The 23,347-nt window shown below is 35.3% G+C and overlaps 1 protein-coding gene across 1 annotated transcript in view; it reads left to right on the forward strand.

Annotated features, from left to right (window-relative positions):
- LOC131962033 (collagen alpha-1(XVIII) chain-like) overlaps positions 1-23,347 on the forward strand; it is an 81,857-nt gene that overhangs the window by 56,959 nt on the left and 1,551 nt on the right. Inside the window, exons 7-42 of the mRNA XM_059326982.1 lie at positions 1,237-1,329; positions 4,511-4,631; positions 4,970-5,013; positions 5,438-5,626; positions 5,786-5,812; positions 6,121-6,183; positions 6,277-6,357; positions 7,148-7,195; positions 7,332-7,457; positions 8,708-8,761; positions 9,167-9,202; positions 9,413-9,538; positions 10,777-10,836; positions 10,941-10,976; positions 11,155-11,199; positions 11,958-12,020; positions 12,957-12,992; positions 13,111-13,194; positions 13,312-13,377; positions 13,820-13,882; positions 15,038-15,127; positions 15,296-15,331; positions 15,444-15,497; positions 15,826-15,882; positions 16,891-16,950; positions 17,072-17,113; positions 17,545-17,631; positions 17,819-17,846; positions 18,036-18,104; positions 19,382-19,407; positions 19,521-19,619; positions 20,482-20,635; positions 20,793-20,866; positions 21,682-21,810; positions 22,248-22,295; positions 22,403-22,465. Coding sequence (XP_059182965.1) covers positions 1,237-1,329; positions 4,511-4,631; positions 4,970-5,013; positions 5,438-5,626; positions 5,786-5,812; positions 6,121-6,183; positions 6,277-6,357; positions 7,148-7,195; positions 7,332-7,457; positions 8,708-8,761; positions 9,167-9,202; positions 9,413-9,538; positions 10,777-10,836; positions 10,941-10,976; positions 11,155-11,199; positions 11,958-12,020; positions 12,957-12,992; positions 13,111-13,194; positions 13,312-13,377; positions 13,820-13,882; positions 15,038-15,127; positions 15,296-15,331; positions 15,444-15,497; positions 15,826-15,882; positions 16,891-16,950; positions 17,072-17,113; positions 17,545-17,631; positions 17,819-17,846; positions 18,036-18,104; positions 19,382-19,407; positions 19,521-19,619; positions 20,482-20,635; positions 20,793-20,866; positions 21,682-21,810; positions 22,248-22,295; positions 22,403-22,465 — 2,577 coding nt within the window. The remainder of the gene's footprint in view (positions 1-1,236; positions 1,330-4,510; positions 4,632-4,969; positions 5,014-5,437; positions 5,627-5,785; positions 5,813-6,120; positions 6,184-6,276; positions 6,358-7,147; positions 7,196-7,331; positions 7,458-8,707; positions 8,762-9,166; positions 9,203-9,412; positions 9,539-10,776; positions 10,837-10,940; positions 10,977-11,154; positions 11,200-11,957; positions 12,021-12,956; positions 12,993-13,110; positions 13,195-13,311; positions 13,378-13,819; positions 13,883-15,037; positions 15,128-15,295; positions 15,332-15,443; positions 15,498-15,825; positions 15,883-16,890; positions 16,951-17,071; positions 17,114-17,544; positions 17,632-17,818; positions 17,847-18,035; positions 18,105-19,381; positions 19,408-19,520; positions 19,620-20,481; positions 20,636-20,792; positions 20,867-21,681; positions 21,811-22,247; positions 22,296-22,402; positions 22,466-23,347) is intronic.

Here is a 23,347-nt window from a genome sequence, read left to right on the forward strand (position 1 = left end):
CTGAAGATCATATTGCTTCGATCAGAACATGCAGCCTCAGCAGCCAAAACATGGAACTATTCTTCCCTCTACTGGTGGAAAAGTGTACTACAGTAAAATATATTGACAGATATATGTGGACAACCCTGTTTATATATTATATTCATATATTTTTGTGTATTTATCCTACTTATTTCAATTAAATGAAGTGATCATGACAATGATCCCATAAAGCCAGGCCAATAGTTATTTTATTATTAATAATTATAGTAGTAATAATAACAACAATGATAATAATAATAGTATTATTATTATTATTATTATATAAAATGATGGACCTGGCTTTATAGGATGATGATGATGATGATGATGATGATAATAATAATAATAAATTATTTTTACTTTTTTAAATACATTCAAACAGATTTCATATAATTTCATACATTTTATCTCGGAAAATAAATTTTCATTAATGTGAATTAATTAAATATGAATTCAGAAACAGCTGTGTCCCTATGATGACTCAGCATGGTGTTAAATATTTTAATTATTTTTTAAATTTGATTTTCAAGGAACTTAAATGACTTAAACTACATAAATATACAAATATAAACATAAAGAATAAACATATGTATATTTAATAAACATAAATCTACATATAAAGGAAATAAGAAATACATTAGTAGTAGAACAAAAAAAAACCTGACTGGTTTGCAGAGAAAAACAAACCTGGAGCCGGTAAATCTAGTTTAAGGGTTAATAAGCAGTGCAGTTCTTTTAGCCATTTACATTTTTCCATCATAGTGATATCATTTGTTTTGCCTGTAATAAACATTCAAGGTTTCAAGGATTAATTGATATGAGGATAAATATTTCACATAGGTCTGCATTTTGCCTGCACCACGAATCATTAGTCCAATATTTGGATGTGCTGAGAGGAACATATTTTGGTTTCCTGTGTCTCTCTGTTTCTAACATTGTTTGGAGCATTAATCACCTTCGATATCCAGTGTTTTTAAAGTTGAGCTAGATAGAGTTTAATCCGCCTCCAGGCAGAGACTGTGGGAACCAAAACAGTAGCTATCCAAGAATTTTTTAATAAACGAGGGTAACTGCCTCTTTGGCTCGTTTCCCCAATTATTTTTCTCTCTCTGCAGCTTGATTTCGGATTGCAAATTTCTGTTAAAGAGCGTTCAATCATGTCTGTCTTTCAGCACGTTTATCTTCTGATTCCCTGCTCTCGTTTTTTCTCTCCAGGCCTCCGGATACGGCAGCGGTGACGATGCTTACGAAGACATGGAGGGAATGGACGAAGTGAAGAAGATTGTGGAGGAGAGAGAGTACACCATGGTGTGTGTGCATACTCACTCTCAGACACACCACAGCATCCCTCTGTGCTTCCTATTTACTGTAGCTGGGCTGGACTTGGACCAAAGAACACAGCTCTTATCCTTGCAGGCCTGGTGGAGACTGGAACATGGTGATATGTGCTGCTCCCTGCCCGCTCAGCGCTCTCTGAAAAATAAAATAGGGATACAACAGGGCAGCAGAAGAGAGACATTAGATCATTTAACATTAAATAGTGCCATGATTTTTTTTCTGAGTTAGATGAGAAGGTTGTTTTCTGTAGGAAACAGCTCCATCCAAAGTATGGAAAATATGTCTTACTGGAGATTGCAAGGTGCTTCCTGTCTTCATGCTAAGCTAAGCTAACAGTCTGCTGGCTCCAGATTCATATTAAATATATAAACATCAGACTTACCGGTACAATCTCCTCATATAACTCCTGCAAGAAAGTGAGTAAATGAATAATCGCTTTAAGGATAAATTCAGCTACTAGAGATGGGAACTGATATGATTTTGTTGATACCAAACTCCATTATCAATTCTGCTGCTTATTGATTTATGATCAATTTTCTGTGTGGAAAAAGGGCAGGCCTTTACAGGTTTTTTTTATTTTTAGCATCAACACAATAGTTAAAATATCTCTAGTGTAGAGAAGGCGAGTGAGAACATTTGTACATTGTGCATTCATTCCCATTTCTGAACAGGTTAAGGTTAGGAGAGGGATCAAATCATAATATTTATGAAATATTCTAACTTGAAACAACACAACAGAATGGTTGATGCAATCAGCGTGCATTTGTAATGTGCAAATGACAGCAATTAATAAGGAAATTGGTCCCCTTTTAGAGTAATAATTTCAATTTGAACCAGTTCTTAACTTAGACTTATATAGATATACTCACACTTTAAAGATATACTTTATTGTCATTCAAACTGTACATCAACAAGGTACATTTGAATTAAATTTCAACAAAAGAAGTGCTTGGGGGCAAAAATGCTTTATTTAAAGATACATAAAAGTATAAATACAATGCTGTAAGAATGTAATGTACAGTACTTTGCAAAAGTTTTAGGCAGGTGTAAAAAATACTGTAAAATAAGAATGCTTTCAAAAATCAAACCGTTAATAGTTTATTTTTATCACTTAACAAATTGCAAAGTGGGTGAACAGAAGAAAAATCTTAATCGTATCAATATTTAGTGTGATCACCCCTTGCCTTAAAAAAACAGCATCAATTCTTCTCTGCATTTTTTCAGTTTCAGTTTTTATTTCTCCACAATGAGAGTCAAACCCACAGACTGACCAACAAAGTATCCAGTCAAACTGAACTGATATCAAACATGTATGGACGACAACAACTGCAGCATTTTCTCAAACTTTCCTCAACTTTAAGCTTCACTGATCTGAATTTTTTTTTTAATGAAACATAAAACATGCCTAATTTTGCAGCATTATTTCAACAACTTCCAGACACGATATCCTTTAGATCCCTTAGATCTTCTAAATATCGACACTTGGCTGCCATGAATAAATACAATATTGCCACACAAAATATCACAATACTATGCTTTATCATTTTTTCCCCCCACCTCTAGTACTGTGAATTGCACAGAAAGTATAGCAGCTGAAAGCTTAATGTACTATATTGCAACCTGTTCGAACAGTAGTCGAACAGTAGTAAGTTAACTTTAATCACAAGAAAAGGGAGTGATATTCAAGTTTGAATATTTAATAAATATTATCCAGTTAACCCTGAATCCTCAACCTTTAACCTGTGTGTAGATTGGAATAATTACTGTGATACCTCGGTGCCGTGTCACCAGATATTCCACAGCTCTGATCCAGACAGTTCGGAGCTATTTGAACCATTTCCTCCTCAGGACAGTAAGAAGACAGATTTCAACAAATCCAACACTCTTCAGGAAAGAATAGATTTATTGCTTTTTATTCATTGCCAGTTATTTCCAGAGCAGCAGGCTTCTCTAAAGGGACGGGAGGTTAAGATGTTTTATCACCACAGCCGATCTCGTGAAAAATAATGCAGAAATAATGTTGTATTAATGCTGGGAGCCAGCTTGCTGCAGTGTGTGGAGTGTTCAGTCAGACGCTGTAGTTGGATCTGATCTGAGAGGAAACATTTCCTACCATCTGCTGCAAACACTCACTCTGCTCTTTTTTTTCTCTGAGCAACTGTTTTGTTGGATCTTAACAGAAAGTGTTGTTTATGAATACATTAAAAAGTAGAGCCCGACCGATGTGGGATTTTCGAGACCGATGCCGATACTAGTTTAAGAGGGGAAAATTCATCGATAACCAATTTCGCGGCTGATATAGTACATTTTTTTTAGCTGGAATGAAAATAAACCCAGAGAGCTACTTTCTCAGACATTATTCAATCATATTTAACATTTAACAAGTCTATGAAAACCATTATATCTTCCAAGCCACTTAGAAGGTCAATCTTGGTGTCAAAATATACATTTTCTGGGTCAAGAAATCAGTTAAAGCTATTGAGAATATCACTAGATAATTATTTGATCAAAAAGATATGTTAATTTTATATTAATATATGTTCGACCGCTTAGGAACTGAGTTGAAAATTATGTAAATACATGGCCAAAATGAACATATCTTAGTGGCTTGGAAGATATATTGGTTCTCATAGATTTTATATGGCTGCCATCTCCTATCCACCATCTTGATGAAGTTGCTACCCATGGAGATCGAGAGCATGTGGAAAAAAAATTGGTGCTGTAAGCCACCTGACTGTATATATATATGATAACTGAGAAAATAAAGAATAAATGGGAATAAAATAAATAGCTAAATAAACATACTTTTGCTCAGTCAACACCTAACACTATATCTAAATCATGGCAAGCAACATTTTCTGCATTATATATAGTAGAAAAAAAGTTTTTCTCAACTCAAATAAAGTTGAGTTGAGTTTTTCCTTCATAATAGCACATATTGGAAAGCATATACACTGATACAGATATGCATTTCATATGTTAATATCTGTCAGGCTCTATCAAAAAGTAGAATATGAAAACATGAAAACAGACTTGTTATTCTTATTCTTGCATGGTTTTGCATTATTTACATTAAAAAACACCCTGAATGACTGAAAATAAGCCCTGGAAATTTGTTTTATGATTATTTTTTATTTTATTTTATGTCCAGCCCCTCCCAGAGCCGAGCCCCACACCAGTCCAAGCCCCGCCCACTGAGACGTCACTCAGAAGTGATGATGAAGACATCGAGGAGACTTCAGGACAGGAGGTGGACATGACCACAGTAAGAGGTAAAAACAGCCAAACACACACCATATTTTTCACATTATATGATTATACTTCTGTATTTGGTGGCGGCTGGTTACTTCTTGCAGGTAATTAATAAATAGACGTATCTAATCCTCTGTTACACACATGCACATTTACTTTATTTTAGAGGTGTGCTGTGGTGTAATTCCCAAACTAACCAGCAGGTGGTGCTAAAGAGTCAAAATCAGCCTTTTCTGTCTCTCTTTATGTCTTTATCCTTGTAGGTCATTTAGGTAACCATACTTATGATGTGTCATATTCTTTATTGAAGACTGAATTTGCATTTTTCAAACATCCTCACTTTGTGTCTTTGTTACAGTAAAACCACTTCAGTCAAGCACTCCAGCCTCCATACTTGACACTGTAAGTACTGATTTTCTTCCTTATTTAGTAAACAATGTTGCACAAGCACATATTTAAGATGTGATATTGATGGTTGTGCAGTAATGTTCAACATAAATTAACACTTGCTTTATTCTGCGTTCAATTAAACCACTAATAGTCATGAGTTGCGATAAATATGTACCTGTCCCATGAGTCAAAATCTTGCAGTGCATGCTAATTACTGTAACTGAGACTCCATGTTTTCCCTAATTGAAATTCTGATGGGAAATCATCAAGAAACCAACATTATGATGATAAAATGCCCACAAAAATACTTTTTTTTACCCAATTTATGCACAACAACTCCTTTTGTTAAGCTTTTTACACTGCTTTATGGCTTGTTATATTACAGTTATCCTATTATTTGAATAAATTAATCATCTAGAGTCTATTTTCTGCACAGTCCCTCCAGATGTCTCCAGGACAGAAGGGAGAACGAGGAGAGCCAGGTCCAGCAGGTCCCGCAGGACCACCCGGCCCTCCAGGACAAGCCTCAGGAGACGGGGAGGGAGGGGAGCCGGGACCCCGGGGTCCACAGGGACCACAGGGACCCTCCGGTTCACCAGGAGTTCCTGGGAAAGACGGACAACCTGTGAGTTTGTTTGCCTCATCTGCAATATTCAAAATGTTCTATTTCTAAACTGTGTAGCCTTCTATTTACAGAACATCATAAGAATTATTTAGCACACTGTGTTGTTTAGGTCAGGAGATAAAATGATGGATTGGTTTTCTATTTCTGTCTTTCCTACAGGGAAGTAAAGGTGAAAGTGGTGTCCCAGTAAGTAAAGTCTTGTAGATTTATAGGTTCATTTTTATGGTCTCTGGAGAAAAGTGCTGCAGGAATGTACCCATTTCCAACATACAGGTACTAATTTGGAGAGCTACACTTTATATACGAGCTGATACTAACTGCTGATCCAGCCCATTACCTTTAATGACTTATGGGACTGGATCAGGGTCAAAGATCAAGTTATGGTCTTGGCCTCATTCCTGCTTACACTTCTCACAGCTAGATTCAATATGACCTCTAAGGGGTGATGGTTTTTTTTTATAGTTATAACCACAGCTCTCACTGTCTTTTTCCAGGGAGCAACTGGGATTCCAGGATTCCCAGGACTACAGGGAGAGCCTGGTCCTAAGGGAGAAAAGGTATATAAAATATTTACAGAAACATCATCATCAGCAGTTAAAAAACTAAATGTACAAATAAACATGATAACATCCCACTGCTGTCTCCTTCAGGGAGATCCAGGTGTTGGAAAACCAGGTCCTCCAGGCCTTCCAGGACCTCCAGGAAGACCAAGCAAATCTTCCATGTTCCTGGTAGGTTATTAAACACTTTATTTTAACACTTTTAGTTGGAGTAAAATCTGATGTGTTGTAGTTATTAATGGCATTTGATTAAAATTGTTACATTGAAGTCCACTGCCACCAACCGTATATACTTTTTTTCTGTAAATAGTAAATTTATATAAAAAACAACAACATATACAATATAATAAAAAATATATAAAATATAATAAACATATAAAATATAACAAAATAAAAATACAATAACAAAATAAAAAAGTAATTGAGAAAATAGATCCATTAAATAAAAACTGTCCTTCCAAAATAATAAAAGATATATAAATATGATAAAATATGATATAAAACAAAATATCAGAAGCAATTAAAAATAGAATATCCAGATTTTTGAAAAATTAAAAGTTTATTAATATTGGACTCAGTGGAGATTTAAAAAAATGACATCCATTTTTTTAATAACACTGTATTATATCTATCAGTATGTGCATTTAGCATTTAGAGTTGAGTAACATATTTTCCAGTTGCAACACTAATACTCAGTTCTCTTTGCAGCTGTTGAATTCAGAGAAAATGCTATACTTTTTAAATTCCTAGTCAAATTCAAACTTTTATAGATAGATATGAAACAAGTTATGCCTGTTCTGTTGTTTTTGTTATTTTGTTTTTTTAGGTATGTAATTATAAATCTCTGGCAGCAATTTGACTGGATTGTAATATGAGTCATTTTGACATGAATCCCTTCAGTTTGTAGTGATGTGGCTCAGTCTGAATTCACTAAATTAAGTTATCAACATGTGATCATTAGGAGGGCTCTGGATTTGAAGACTTTGACAGTGATGCAGAGATTATTCGGGTAAGTCAACTATTTTTTGCTGGTCATTTTGTTACTCTGGCTCCAGCTTCATGTGTTTGTTTGACACTGTCTTTATCCAATGTTACATGCTTTCTAAACCTTTTGTGTGACCGAGATATGTCGTCTTGTTCATCAGGGGCCTCCAGGGCCTCCTGGCCTCCCGGGACAACCAGGGCCCCCAGGACCCCCACCTGAGGACCTCTTTCCTGGACCACCTGGGGCCCCTGGGAGAGATGGACTAAAGGGTGAACCTGGCCTGCCTGTAAGCTAAACATCCTTTTCCTTCTTTACTTTTCCCTAATTTTCACATACAGTGCACAAAACACAGCAACAGCTAAACTTTACGGTCCATTCTGCTCGAGAATCGTTTATTTTCTCGAACAAGACAGCAGGGATTTGTGAAGAAAGCGTGCTCCTGGCCTCAGAGCACTTTTGCTGACATAACTTTTGTTTTCAGGTGATTGATGAGGAGTGGTTTAGTGGCTCTGGGTCTGGTTCTGGTTCAGGGTCTGGTCAGGTATTAACGCGTGTCCCATCAGATCCAAGGGACTGAAAAGACAGTATTTCCCCCAAACTTTATCTGAAAAGCCATGTTCATTCACTGCTTTGCTGCCATTGCTTGCTGCACAGTATACAGTCATGGAAAAAGATATTAGAGCACCCTTGTTTTCTCTTTGCTTTCTTGTTCATTTTAATGCCTGGTACCAAGTTAGTTTAGTGCCAAGGTACATTTGTTTGTACAAATATAATGATAACAATAAAAATAGCTCATAAGAGTTTAATTTAAGAGCTGATATCTAGACATTTTCCATGGTTTTCTTGATAATGATTTTGGTTAAAATCAAGAAAACCATGGAAAATGTCTAGGTATCAGCTCTTAATTAAACTCTGTTTTTGTTATTATAATATTTGTCCAAACAATTGTACCTTTAGTTGTACCAGGCATTAAAATGAACAAGAAATTAAAGAAAACAATGGTCTAATATTTTTTTCCACGACAGTAGATTAATGTGCAAACATATGAAGTGTGTGTGTTTGTTGTTGACAGAGAGTGAGACCATTTTTATATAGGTAAAAAAATGTCTGTGTGTTTATCGCCTCACAGCACGCCTCCTCAGTAACGGCCCATTTTATTTCTATAAATGCACCCACGTACTAAAAGTTCCAATAAGTCGTGTCTTTTTCCAATTATCCTGCAGCTCCAGTAGCAGCACTTTGGCAGAAACGACTGTAAGAGCTTTAGAAACATGGTCTGAGCTGCAGCATCTGTTGGGGGAAATGTGTCTTTTCTTCTTTAAAATGTCAGAAGCTTTTACTAACTGTGTGAATGGATTTACTCACAGGATTGCAACATTCACTTCAGCACTGTTTCGGTGCATAAAAGGTTTATTCAATTCAGTCCCTGGGAGCTCATTAGCTCTATTTTATATGTACTCATCCACCTTTGTTCAAAAATATGAGTGGTTCTAACAATTTTGGAAAAAAGTAAATATATTAATCTCACTCTTGCAGGGAGTCGATGGAAAAGATGGGGATCCAGGACCTGCTGGGGGGAAAGGAGACAAGGTGATCATAATAAATTCATCCCACTGTTCTACCAAAATATTCCATTCATGCATTGACCTTCCTAGCTCAGTTTTAAACTTATTTCCTCATATGAGAATGTGCAGCACACCAACCAGGCGCTGTCTCCTGCTTGTGTGACTTGCACCATGCTGCCTTTTGTATGAGCTCACTCTGATTTCCCCTGAGCGGGCCTCTTAGTGCTCTGTTAGCAAATACAATTACGCACAAACTAAATAACCATCTAACACAAAGAGCCAAGCTCTTAATGAGACGACCCCGTGGACTAATAAAGCTAAGGGGCTCGAGTGTAAACAAGTTTGTGTGGCAATAGCTGCACCGCCTTTTTGTGCCTTTTAGTCATCGCTGTGTTTCATTTGATTTTATTGAATTATATGTGTTTAACAGGGAGAGCCTGGTGTAAGCGGCAAGCCAGGAACAAAGGTAAAATCGTTTATATGTCATTGCATGTTATCATTAACTGGGCAGTGGAGCACCATTACAGATATTAGAAGCTACAGTTAGTTAATGTTTTATATTTGTACAGTTCATTACATATATTTTCATTTAAATCAGTCATTCCTTCTCCCACACCTTCATTTAACTGATTTCATGATAATTTTAAATAAAGACTTTATATCACATCTCTTGCAGGGAGATCAGGGCCCTCCAGGGTTTCCAGGCATACCAGGCTCAGATGGGCCAGAAGGGCAGCCTGGTCCCCGGGGTCCACCTGGCCCTCCTGGGCCTCCTGGGAGAAGCTTCTCCATGGACTTTGAGGTACAGTGTATAGGCGCGTTTTCATTAGGTACTTTTCCCTCTGGTGAGCCGCTATGGGTGCGACTTGGGAGAGAGGATCCGCCCAACTTCACCAGTTAGCGGCTCAGATAACGTCTCAGAAAGTACCTGCCTCGGGTAGGTACTTTCTGAGACGTTCAGAGTCGCTAGAGGGGTCTAAATAGTTGCTAAATATAGCAACAAAGCTGCTCAGTTGGCAGCACTGCTTGCCGTGTCGGTCTGTTGTCACATTCGGACTCCGTTGGTTAGCTACAGAAGTACCTATGTGAGAACAGAGGCCGAGGGGAACTAACTAGTGTGCGTAGCCAGAACAGTCAGCCGCTTTCCAAAAAGTACTCAGTGGAAACACGCCTTATTTCATTATTTACAGTAATGCCACAGAGTGTAGGGAAGAAGTAGACGGTGCTACCAAGACATTACTCACTGGTTTGTGGACCATTTTGAAGTCTTGAGTTTGTCATTTTGGCCGTTGCCGTCTTGTTTTTTGCAAGTCAAAGCAGAATTACCGGGAAGCATGAACTTTAACTTTTAGGCAACTGAAATGTTTTGATTACTTAATGAACTCAAAACACATTGTGAAAGGGTCTAAGACAAAGTGTGCTGTGGTGGCAACCTGTCATAATAAGGTAGCCACACCCTGCTTATTTATTGTCTTTTTGACTAAATCGGACCATAATTTACAAAAAGAACATCATGCTGTATTGAAGGAGACTTAAAAATACAGATTGAGACCATAAACTCATTATTCAAGTGTGAAGTAGGGCCATTTTCTCATAGAGTTCTATACAAGCTGACTTCTTTTTGCAACCGGTGGAGTCACCCCCTGCTGGCCAGTAGAAAGAATGCAAGTTTACCTTTCCGACCCAGAGGTTTGTGATGGGTAAAGCTGAACATGCACACAGACAACATTATTATTAGGAATTAGGAAATATTGGTGCTGTTTGTTTGTTTTTGAGGGATGAAGAAAATCTGGACCTTGCACTACTATTTACATCCATTATTTACATCACTGCCTTTATTTCTCACAATAGTTTTCAATATGTGTGGTACATAAATAGCTTAGTTATCCACTATTTGCCTTCAGCTTTCCACTGTAAGTGGAATGTGCAGTATCCAGCAAGGCTTGGGGATTTCATGGATTTTATTGAAATGATTAAAAATTTTGCGGACAGTATTGCCTTTGGCACTTACAAGTTAATTATATTCATCAAATGTTTTAGGACTTGGAAGGATCTGGGATGCAGAGTGGTTTTGGAGCTCCATTCTCCAGAGGTCCAGAGGTACAACTGCACGCAACAAAAAATTTTAAGCTTTTAATGTGTTTTAATAATTTCAGTCTTCCTCAATGTCCTTTACTCATATCCTGTACTTGTTTGTTTCACAGGGTCCTCCTGGGATCCCTGGACTTAAAGGACCCAAGGTGAGATATCTGTGTGTTTTTGACAGTATTACTGTGGTCAAAAGGTGCTCTGAAAGCTAATTATGTCATTTTTTCAGGGTGATGACTTGGTTTTAAGTGTAGTGTAAGTTACCATAAAGTTCATGATCGTTTAGATTTTATTTCATCTTTTTATATCATCATCTTTTTCCTCTTATAGGGTGAAGATGGTTTAACCGGCTCCCCAGGAAAACCAGGAGAAAAAGTGAGTCTGCTGTCGAGTTAAATTTCTAAAATGTTATTGTTATCATTGCATACGCTGCTGGCACACGCTTCTTAAATGTCTTCAACTTTCGGGTCATGATATACAGCTGTAGAGTGAAAGGCCACAGGGCGACAAGCGATGTCAGCTTTTGGCAGCGTGGTGGAGTCTCCGGTCTCTGACAGGTTCATGACCTGCCGTGTTGCGGTCCTTGTCGAATCTGACCTGACACGCTCATGTTACCACCTCCCTACAGAAATGAAACATCACAATACGTCGCAGTGATTCTTGTAATAAGAGTGTGACTTTAGCTGCATTATTTGGAAGCTCTCAGTCAGGGCAGAGAGGGAGGAAGTAGATTTAATTTTCTGTTTTGCAAATGTCTAATTTATCTGCACGTTTTTCTGCAAATTATTTAACTTCCTGCAATGTTTAATTTCCCAGCTAAAGTCCAATTTATCTCCAAATGTTTAATATTTTAGCCAAGATTTTAATTTAAATTCAGATGTAGCATAGGTTAATTATTTATAAGTTTAATTTTAATATATGTATAGTCTATGTTCAATGTATGCTTGAATGCTGCTACTGGATGCTTGAATTTCCCTCTATCTATCTGAAATTGGCTAAAACAAGACATTTTATTGTCATTTTTTTTCATAATGTTTCTTGCATTTCTTGAAAATGCATTTTCATGTATTGTAATGTAGTTTCATGTTTCATGTATGTATACGTGTGATTAACGTTCTTTGTGGTGTCTGTAGGGGGACAAAGGGGCGACAGGACCACCAGGGTTTCCAGGACTGGATGGACTGAGAGGGGAAGAGGTCAGTAAATGTGTGGACTGATAGTGTTGATACATAAAAATATTATGTGTTTCATTAAAATTTTCAGAATCAGAAATTACTTTTTGTTACAGTTGCTACTGTATAAGAAATAGAAATAGAAGTACTTCTGTAAACAAATACGGGTAAAAAAGTAATAAGCACTAAATTTACAACAATATAAATACAAATGCCATGATATGTACAAATAGAAATAGAAATAATTTTAGATATATGTACAATAGAATAAAATAGAAATATGGAAATATAGGTACATATATGTAGCATGTAACAACAAACAAGTAATAAATTGAAATTGAAATATTGCCCATGATTCGTGTAGAAATTTGCTTTTACAAAAAGTTCAGAGTGATTTTTCAGGCTTTAATAGTGACTTTTGGTGGAATAGATAACTGGAAATATGGTTTTAAAAGCAGATAGTTTAATAAGTCTGACAAAAATCTGTAAAATTTCTTGTGATCTATGACACATATTTGATACTAAGATAAGATAAGAGAAAGATACAGACACATAGATATAAAAGACGAAATAAAGAATATAAAAGACAAGACATTCTATACACATTATATATATATATATATACATTTCTGCTATTTGGCATTGTTATTGAAATATATTTTTTGTGTTTGTTTGTTTTCTGAGAGTACTTTGTATTTTTACAGATATTGCATGTTGGAGAAAATATATTTTAGTATGTTGAATAGGTTAAATAAGTTGTTGCATGTAGTAGTATGAACATCAATGAATAAATATATTTAAATATATAGGTGGTATATGATATATATAAATAGAAAAAATACAGAAGGCCTAATATAGGTCTAATGTGGTCAGATGTAAACAGAGATAAGGACAAATAAAAGTATGTAAAAGTAATAACTGTTTATTTAACTGATAATATATGTTTTGTTTCATCGACAGGGTCCAAAGGGGAACAAAGGAGATTCAGGAAAAAAGGTAAAAACAACAACAACAAGTGATTATGTGTCAATATGGACATACATGTGTAGATTTTTTTTAAAGTTTACAGCATTTTGTGTTGCTTTTTACTGAAAGGCTTAACTGTGTTTTCCAGGGAGAGGCAGGACGGGATGGTCTTAGTCTACCCGGCCCTCCAGGACCACCTGGACCTCCAGGACCCCTTATCAACCTCCAGGATGTGAGTAGCACCTGAGCACGGACACAAACATCATCTTTATGACTTAATTATTTTGTGTAAGTGATTGAGTCAGTTTGATAACGCTGACAGCTTTCTCCCTCTGCTTTTTTTTGTCAGCTTCTACTGAACGATACAGATGGTGCCTTCAATTTCTCAGGGATTTTTGAAGCTCAGGGACCCGCTGTGAGTATCAGACGAAAAACTTCAATCAGAAATCTCGACAACACGACAACAGAGATCTATAGTTGGTTAATGTTTGCACAGTCCTTTGATCCAGTTAATGCCTTCAGCTGTCAGGTTCCTTCTCACAAACAGAAGTAACATCAGGAGAATCGTACATGACGCAAATGAATGCACAAACATGGATATGACAACACGTAGAGAAATTATTTTACAGTTTTGAGCTATCCATTTTGAGCAAGTGACACGCTTTTGCAGGTTATCAACTAGGTTTTGCAGTTTGTACTAATTGTTTTGAGAAATGCATTAACTGTTAAAAATGTTAAAAGTGATGTGAGAAATGCACCAAAGCGACTGAGAAAAACTGTAACTTTGTAGCTGTCAAAATCCAGCAGTTTCTGTAGAAGTGGAGTTATTTACATTTTTATTTCCTGAATGTTTGCAGGGACCACAGGGTCCAAAGGGTGACATTGGGATACCTGGGACTCATGGACCTGCAGGTCAGAAAGTAAGTGGGACATGCACGCCCCGTCTCTGCTCAAAATGCAATAAACAAACAGCATGTGCACTATTATTTTTCTGTATGCACACTGTTCTAGGGATGGGAATAATTGATCCATGATCAATTACTGGCCGTTAAGAATTTGGTCGATCACTTGGAATTTTTAATGGATCTGTGTATTTTTTTATATTAATTTTATCTCTGACTGCGATCAGTACTTACTGAACTGAAACACAGACGAGCGATCAGTTCTGCGGTCGTACGTCAATAAGCCAATGAGCTGAGAATTAAGTTGGATAAAGCTACAGTTTGCAAACTGAAAGTTGCAATAACAATTATGAAACACACAGAAATACAAGAGTATTAATTTGAGCAAACTAGCTTAATGTATCAAACCTTGCTAGCATGAATTACTACTTATTAAAACTAACCTCATGCCTCTTCAGGGGCTAAAACATAAAACATTGAATCCTCGACGTTATCTTTACAGTATAATCTCACTGAGTTAGTTTTAAGATCGACAGGAAGTCTCTTTTTGTCCTTTCAAAATAAAAGCGTCCGTTAACAAAACAGTACTGTATATATAACTTTTATTTTGCCCATGTATGCATTTTTTTTTTCAGTCTCTCTGTTTGAACAAACATCACTACGAAGTGTAGTGTTAGCAAATAATCTGATGTCAAAATCATGTCAGAGAAGAGATGAGAAGCTTTATTTTGAAGCAAAATTTTGAACTGAGCCATGTTGGTTTTGAAAAAGCTGACTCTTCAGAATGAAACAGATCACTTTTCAGTTGCAAATCTTACATAGATCTTTATTGTTTTTTAATTACATACAGTTCGTAGCAAGCAAGCTGCCCTTTTCTTTTCTTTTCTTTTCCTCTTTTTACTTCATCTTGTCAACACATACAACTCCAACAGTCTTTTTCTTTTTTCTTCTGAAGAGTTCATTAAAAAACAGAGGAAGAGTTCAGTTTATCAAACATAGCGATTAATCGATTAATTGATCGTTAACGTTATAGATGCTCCAGTTGGCAGGTTTCTTCCAAACGCCCATCCCACACCATTCAATAAAAGTTTTTGTAAATGCATGTTGCTTCTTGTCCTCCTGATATGGTTTATTTGTTTGTTTACTTCTACTATTACTGCTGTGTTCATACAGGGTGAAAGGGGTGAACCAGGATATGTCCTCGCAGCAGATGGATCCATGATGTCAGGCCTGGCTACTCCAATGGGACCCAAAGGAGACAAGGTTAGATATTTGTTTTGTGTGTCTCTCGAGATCCAGATGATATTCATTATATTGTTATTTTGCATGCACTAAATATGGATATTTATTCTATGCATGTTCTTCAGGATTTGAGTCTCACTGTAAACATGTTATTGGAAAAAAAAGCATGTAAATGTGTATTTTTTGCAGGGAGATACTGGTGTACCAGGACCTGCTGGAATTACCGTAAGTATTAACAGCGAGCAACAAAAACATTACGCCATTAACTCCAATTGTTTCCACTCTTTGGAAGTTTCTATGAATGAAATAATCGCTCACTTTGTTTTGTTCCCAACAGGGACCTATCGGACCAGCAGGGCCCAAAGGAGAATTTGGCTTTCCTGGAAGACCTGTAAGCACCATGAACTCACCAAACATTTCCAATTTCATCTCTGGCGGTTCAGATTAAAAATACCTATTTTCTATGTTTCTTTAAAGTGAGCATGTTTTGACTTCTGCTTCTCAACCCAATAGTTTGAGTTCAGTACACCTGCTATTTGAGAGGGTTTTTTTAATTTATTTTTTACGTTAAATTAAATCACACATTAACCCAGTCAACAAGAAACCATTTTCCCAAATTTCCCTGTAGGGAATCATTAAAGTTAAATCCAATCTAACTTTCTCAAAATGTTTTAACTTGGGTGGTTTTGGTTAATGTGTGTGTGTGTGTGTGTGTGTAGGGTCGCCCGGGCCTGATGGGACCAAAAGGAGAGAGAGGGGACTCTGCAGGCCTGCCGGTGAGTCACACTTCCATGTAAAAAGTTTGTCTATGTAAAATATTTAATTTTTTTAAAACTCCAGAATCTGTATATAAGTCATCATTATCTGTTTAATAAATAGATTGATAAAAAAATTAATAAATGTAGAAATAAAAAAATACATATAGATAAATGCAAAAAATAAATATAAATTTTATATTTTTACATGTATTTTATTATTTATTTCCACATTAATTTCCACATGTATTTTTTAATTTCAAATATACATTTTAAAAAACTTAAGAATATGTCTATAAGTCATCATTTGTCTGTTTAAGAAATAAATAGATAGATAAAAAATTAATAAATGTAGAAATAAATGAAAAAATACAAATAAATAAATGCAAAAAATAAATGTAAATTCTATATTTTTTTACTTGTATTTATTATTTATTTCCACATTTATTTCTTCATTTCAACATGTATTTATTTATTTCTTCATTTCTGCATTTTATATATAATTTTTGAAAAACATCCAAATCTGTCTATAAGTCATCATCTGTCTGTTTAATAAATAAATAAATAAATAAATAAATAAATAAATAGATAGATAAAAAAAAGAAAATGTAGAAATAAATGAAAAAATACATTTAGATAAATGCAAAAAATACATTTAAATTTAATATTTTCACATGTATTTTATTATTTATTCCCACATTTATTTCTTAATTTCCACATGTATTTATTTATTTCTTCATTTCCTATATAATTTTTTTAAAACTTCAGCACTGTCTACAAGTCATCATTTGTCTGTTTAAGAAATAAATAGATAAATGTAGAAATAAATGAAAAAATACATATAGATAAATGCAAAAAATAAATGTAAATTCTATATTTTTACATTTTTTTATTATTTATTTTCACATTTATTTCCTAATTTCCACATGTATTTATTTATTTATTATTTCATATATAATTTTTTAAAACTTCCGAATCTGTCTATAAGTCATCATTTGTCTGTTTTCCTCTCTGTTTTGCTCTTTTCAGGGACCTCCTGGCCGTCCTGGACTGCCGGGCCGCCCTGGAATATTCAACTGCCCCAAAGGAGTAGGCACACACACAAATACATCAACACACACTTCTCATTGAATTCTCCTCAGTCATCGTGTGTGTATTTTATCTGTTATGAGCTCACTGTCCTCTCCCTCCCTCCCCCTGGTTTCTAAAGACCGTGTTCCCCATCCCTCCCAGACCTCACTGCAAAATGGCAGTAAGTCGTTCTCTCTGCAGTCTGTGCCAGAGAATTTAACTGTTTATGAACAGTTATTCATTACTAACCGCAATTCAAATCACATAAAGTCTGTCATCCTCCTGCTTCGACTATATTGTAAATATTAATGGTGGCCTGACGTTTGAGAAATGCTTCTACGCATGTTTAATTACCTTTAGCTCAACAGTCAGTGTCCTGATTGTCCTGAACTACCATTTCCACAAGCCTTTATTGTGAAGGCTCACCTGCATCCTATCTATCTTCATTAAACATCAATTCCCTGCACAAGCTCATCATTTAATTTACAGTGCAGTAATTAACTGTCTGCATCTCCTAATCACAAACTCCCTCTCATTATCCGTCTCTTTTCCTTCCATGTGGGCATAAAGTGCATGTGTAACACCGGTACTAACTAACATTTCATCACTCAGAGCTGCTCCAGGACCAGTCAAAAACTTTCCTGCATGCTGCATGTCCAGTCTGGGAAAGTGAAGGCTCATTGCTTTCACAGGAGTGAGGTAGAACTGAAATCACATCCACAGAAAACCTGCATGTGTCATTTGCACGTCGATTAAAGTAACAGATTGGATGGTTTGATATTGATAATGAAATGTAATATTTGGATAATTACTTATTATTGATGCATGATTGCCAAATTCACTCCCCACTGACTGCTGTTAATATATTTGTGCTCCATTATTTCAGCTTAATCCCAATGGATCCATCGCAGTTGGTAGGTTTGATTATCTCTTCGTTTGCCATAAATTAAAAAGTTTATAGTCTGTTTTAACCGCTTTTATTAAAACATTTAAATAGACTTTATGAAACACACACAATATACATCATCACATCAATCCCTGTATCAACAAGTCAACAGTCATGAAAAGCAATTAACTAAAGTTTGTCTCCGTTTGTCTCGAAGGTAACTGTCAGACGGGACTGAAAGGAGAGAAAGGAGAGAGAGGCCTTCCTGGGCTGCCAGCACCACCAAGTGAGTCGACACATTAGATTTAGATTGAAGGATAACAGCTCTCCTATGTACACACAATGAAAAAGTAATTAATAACAGAAACATAATAAATGTCTTTAGATACCAAGAGAAAAAAAGAAACAAAAAGAAGTGTTATTATCAGTGTTTTAAATGCTTGCCTGTATCTAATGGCTGGTTAAATTATATTTAACTATCTATGGGCTTTTGGTTGCATCTTCACAACTTAAAAAAACAAAGCAGCGTTGAGCTCTGCAGTCAGCTTCCCTCTAAAGTACTGGCCTGAAACTCCATGCCAGTTTTTGTTTGAAGATGATAGGCCGAGTAAAACCGCAGATAGGGTCTCATATACAGGGTGTCATGCTCGCAGATGGCACTAAATTCATAGTGATCCCAATCCGTCCCCCCACTTTCAGCGACAAACATCGCCGATAAAACAGAGGATTAATGTTCCCTTAGTTAGACTATTTACATTGCAGCACACATAGAGAGTCCAGGGGCTAGGTCAGGGTTCAAGGTCTACACGAATGTCAGAATTTTCAATGTTGTTCCGAATTTTGTCCTATGTAGTGTGACAACAACCCCACAACGTCTGGACAGACACACTAGATCAGGGATGGGCAACTGGAGGCCCGGGGGCCGCATACGGCCCGCACCCTCACTTGAAGTGGCCCTCAGTAAAACTACATGCATTTGAGCATGAAACCTTAAAAGTGCAGTGTAAAAATGCACAAAATTACTTCTTGCAATTAATGTTGGTCTGCTGTTCTTGCACTAAAAAAAGAAATCACAGTTAGTGGTTATTTTTTATTTGCTTCAGAACTTTTTTTTCCTATTTATACTGTTAAACATGCATTTGAGCATGAAATATGTTAAGTTACTGCACTGTAAACATATTTAAAATTGCAGTTTCATCATATCTGGTTAAGTGCACGGTCCTATATGTGGCCCTGTGGTAGTGTCCATGAAAAATTGTGGCTCCCTCCAGCATTTAAGTTGCCCATCCCTGCACTAGATTGTTAGAATTCTTTTTTTACCAAAGCAGGATTTTATGACTATAATCTCCTGATCTGACACAGTGAACATCATAACACGCATAGAAAACTGTGACGTCTGAACTAAAAAGGACATTTTATTTTGTATTTTCTCTTTATGTTCTTCACACTTTTCCTGGTGTTTAACTAATGTAATCACCATCCTGTGAATGAAGAAGTTTTCAGAATATGTTGGGACTTTTCTAGCGTTTTCATTAATTATAACTCCCTCCTTCTGTCTCTTAGGCTCATTTCTTCCCAGGGGAGGCTGGGTAAGTTTTATACTGAAATGCTTTTTTAAATTTAGCTTGGTGACTTGCTGTACCATTAGACTCACCCTCCAGGTCTTGTGTGTGTTTTTCTTTTCCTGGGCGTGTAATGACAGGGAGTAGGAGGAGACCAGGGCACTAAAGGAGAGAAAGGTGACAAGGGGGAGGCGGGGTTGCCCGGACAAGCAGGTGCCCCTGGGAGACCCGGGCCTGTGGTGAGAATAAATACCATGAATATGCATCTTGTTAATGAGGGACGATAAATGATATAAGCAGAAATAAATCAATAAATAGCTTAAAAAAATAATAAATGTAAAAATAAATGGAAAAGATACATATAAATAAATGCAAAAAATAAATGTAAATTCTATATTTTTACATGTATTTTATTATTTATTTCCACATTTATTTCTTCATTTCCACATGTATGTATTTATTTCTTAATTTCTTTTTAAAAAATCTATTTGTTTATTTATTCCCACATTTGGTTTTACATTTCCACATGTATTTTTTTATTAATTAATTAATTTAAAATTATTTTTTCTTATATATTTATTTGTTTATTTCACTTTTTTTTAACATTGCCACTTGTATTAACTTTTTTATTAACTTTTTTATTTATTTATTCATTCATTTATTTATTTATTCATTCATTCATTTATTCATTTTTACATTTCCATATGTATTTATTTTTTTTATTCATTTTTTAAAATCTATTTATTTCTACATTTATTCATTTTTGTCTATATTTATTTTTACATTTCCACATGTATTTATTTTGTTCTACATTTATAAAAATTTTTATCTATCTAATTATTTATTTATTTCCACAATTATTTTTACATTTTGACATGTATTTATTTATTTCTACATTGAAGCATTTTTTTAAATCTATTTTTTTTCCACATTTAATTTTTTACATTTCCAAATACATTTACTTATTTCTACATTTATTAAGTTTTTTATCTATTTATTTATTTCTACTTATGTCATTTTTCATCCCTTATACGATCTCTGTTATCTTTGTGATAATGAAAGTACTAAAGTAATAAATAACTTCCCCCTGATGCATTTCAGGGACCCAAAGGAGAGTCAGTGCTGGGTCCACCAGGCCGCCCCGGGGTCCCAGGTGCACCAGGTATCCCAGGCTACGGCAGATCAGGACCGGTCGGCCCTCCTGGGCCTCCAGGGCCTCCAGGACTCCCTGGGTCACCATCAAGATATGGCTCAGGTATAATTCATCATACATATGTCAGACAATTACAGCAAAATGTCATCCTGTATAGAAACAACCTTATGTGTTTACTAATCGTTCTTTTAGCTGATGAGATTGAACAACCAGTTACAATATCGTTGTATGAAGTGTGCCGATATTTCTGATATGACAGCTTTGAGTATTTCCGGCCCCCCTGGACCGCCCGGACCAGCTGGACCTCCTGGACCTTCGGGTAGTGCAGCAGCTGTAAGTGAACTTTTTATTCACACTCACCAGCCACTTAATTAGCTTGCAAGGTGTACCTAATAAAATGAGTTCACTTAAATCACCTTTCCTCCCCATTCTGGTACTTGCTTTGAACTTCAGCAGCTCTTCTTCAACATGCCTACATGCAAAAAAATCAATCTAAATTCTTTATTTTTACATGTATTTTATTGTTTATTTCAACATTATTTCTTAATTTTCATTAGTCATTTCCACTTTTATTTTTACATTTCTATGTATTTCCTTTATTTCACCTTTTTTTAAAATATATTTGTTTATTTATTTCCATTACATTTCCACATATATTTATTTATTAATTTAAATTCATTTTTTATCTATTTATTTTTTTATTTCCCTTTTTTACATTTCCACATGTATTTATTTATTCATTTTTTATCTATTTTTACATTTTCACATGTATTTGTGTATTTATTTATTTTGTATTCATTTTTCTAAATACATTTATTTATTTCCACGTTTATTTTTACATTTCCTTCATGTATTTATTTATTTATACATTTATTCACTTTTTAAATCTATTTATTTATTTATTGCCACAATTATTTGTCGACATGCCTAAATGCACTAAGTTGCAGCCTTGTCATTGGCTAATTGGACATTTGCGTTAATGAGCAGTTGAACAGGTGTACCTAATAAAGTGGCCAGTGAGTGTATATACACATTTACACCAGCTTGCTATGAACATTTCAATGATGACGCGCCACGTCACTGTAAAATTAATATGATAACATTCTCAAAGATGTGTTCAGATGTAAACTCATCAGTTTGTTTCTCAGATGAAAACATTCTCGAGCCGTGAGAGCATGATGCAGCACACTGTCAGGGATCCAGAGGGAACTATGGCGTACGTCACAGCAACAGGAAGTCTCTTCCTCAAGGTCTCCCAGGGATGGAAAGAGATACAGGTACTGCCTTGGACTAGTCTTATATATTTAAGCTTTGTGATCCAACATTACATTACCAAAGACATGCAGTGATATCAATACTAATTTACAAGCATCACATGCATACATAAGCCGCAGTATATAGTAGCTAGAAACATGCCCCAGAGCTGCAACCTTTCAAAATAAGATGCATGTAGGTCAGGGCTTGACTAAAGGAGCAAATAAAATGGTCTAATTGCAGTTTAATTGCTTTTCTGTTGATTTTTTTTTTTTTTTTTACATTTTCATAGACATTTTAGTCAATCAGCCCTCTGACTGCTGGATACATTTTTGAATGCCTCTCAATTTGAGAAGATGAATAAATCATAATCTATCAATATGCAGCAGTAATTGACAAAATGCAAATACTTACATTTTACTTGTAAAACTGTAACAAACAAACCGTTATGTCTCCACAGCTTGGCAACCTGATCTACCTCTCCAATAACATAATTCCACAAGATGAGGTACTTATGGCTTATTTTTATGGCTTGTTCTTTAGTAAGAGACTGCTACTGTGGAATGTTGTACTTTACATGCAGTAATAATACATTTAGTATCTCTTTTCAACTAGCCTCGAGTTTCATATCAGATAAGAGGAGACACGATGGAAAGAATACGTTCAGTTAACGAAAGGGTGAGTATCAGTGAGATTTTATTGTTTCAATTAATGTAACTTGCTTGACTCCCTTTCTTTTTACGTTGGAAGTTTTTGCAGATGAAAAACAATGTTGTAATACTCATTTTAGCCACAAGAGGCTGATGTATGTTGGTAATAGGACTAAAAAGCATTCATATTTTCTTCCAAGTGGGTCTTGTGGGCTAAAATGAGTTACAGCATAACAACAACAAACACTGGCAAAAACAAAAAGAATCACGTGTTTGATGATGAAAAACAAACCTAAAATTATTATCCTGGGGAGTCTTTGTTTTTCTGCCTGTCAAGATTTTTATTTTTTACCTGTTTCACAGATGAAAAAAAATTCAAAAATATTATCCTGGCAAAAAATGGATTGGCAGATTTTTTTTTCTTACTTGCCTCGACTTCTCAATCTCTCATAGAGATTTTTTCCAAACATTAATATTTATTATGTTTCACATGCTTTTTAAAAAAAAAAAGTTAGGGACATTTAATGTTTTTTATATGGTTCTCTTCATTTATTTGAATTTAAATTCAATTATTTATTCATACCGTCACAGCACATAACATGAAATCAGATGATTAAATTTAAGAATGTAATTTATCGTTTGTTTGTCTAATGACTGTTTCTTCTCACTTTTTGCCTCTTTTTTTCCAATTTTTATTACAGATTTAAAAAAACGTTTTATAGATTTCTAGAGAATGTTAACAGCCAAAACAAAACTCCCCCTAGTGTAGATATATAATTGAAAGAAAAGCTGAATGTTTTCATGCAGAATACTTTTCATTTGTTTTCAAAATGCATGAAAACTGCAACAATGTGGCTTTTTTGTGCAGAGTTGACTAAAGACTCTGAGGTGTTACTGTTAAATGATATAC

Source organism: Centropristis striata, chromosome 23, assembly GCF_030273125.1.
Source record: "Centropristis striata isolate RG_2023a ecotype Rhode Island chromosome 23, C.striata_1.0, whole genome shotgun sequence".
Classification (NCBI taxonomy): Eukaryota; Metazoa; Chordata; class Actinopteri; order Perciformes; family Serranidae; genus Centropristis; species Centropristis striata.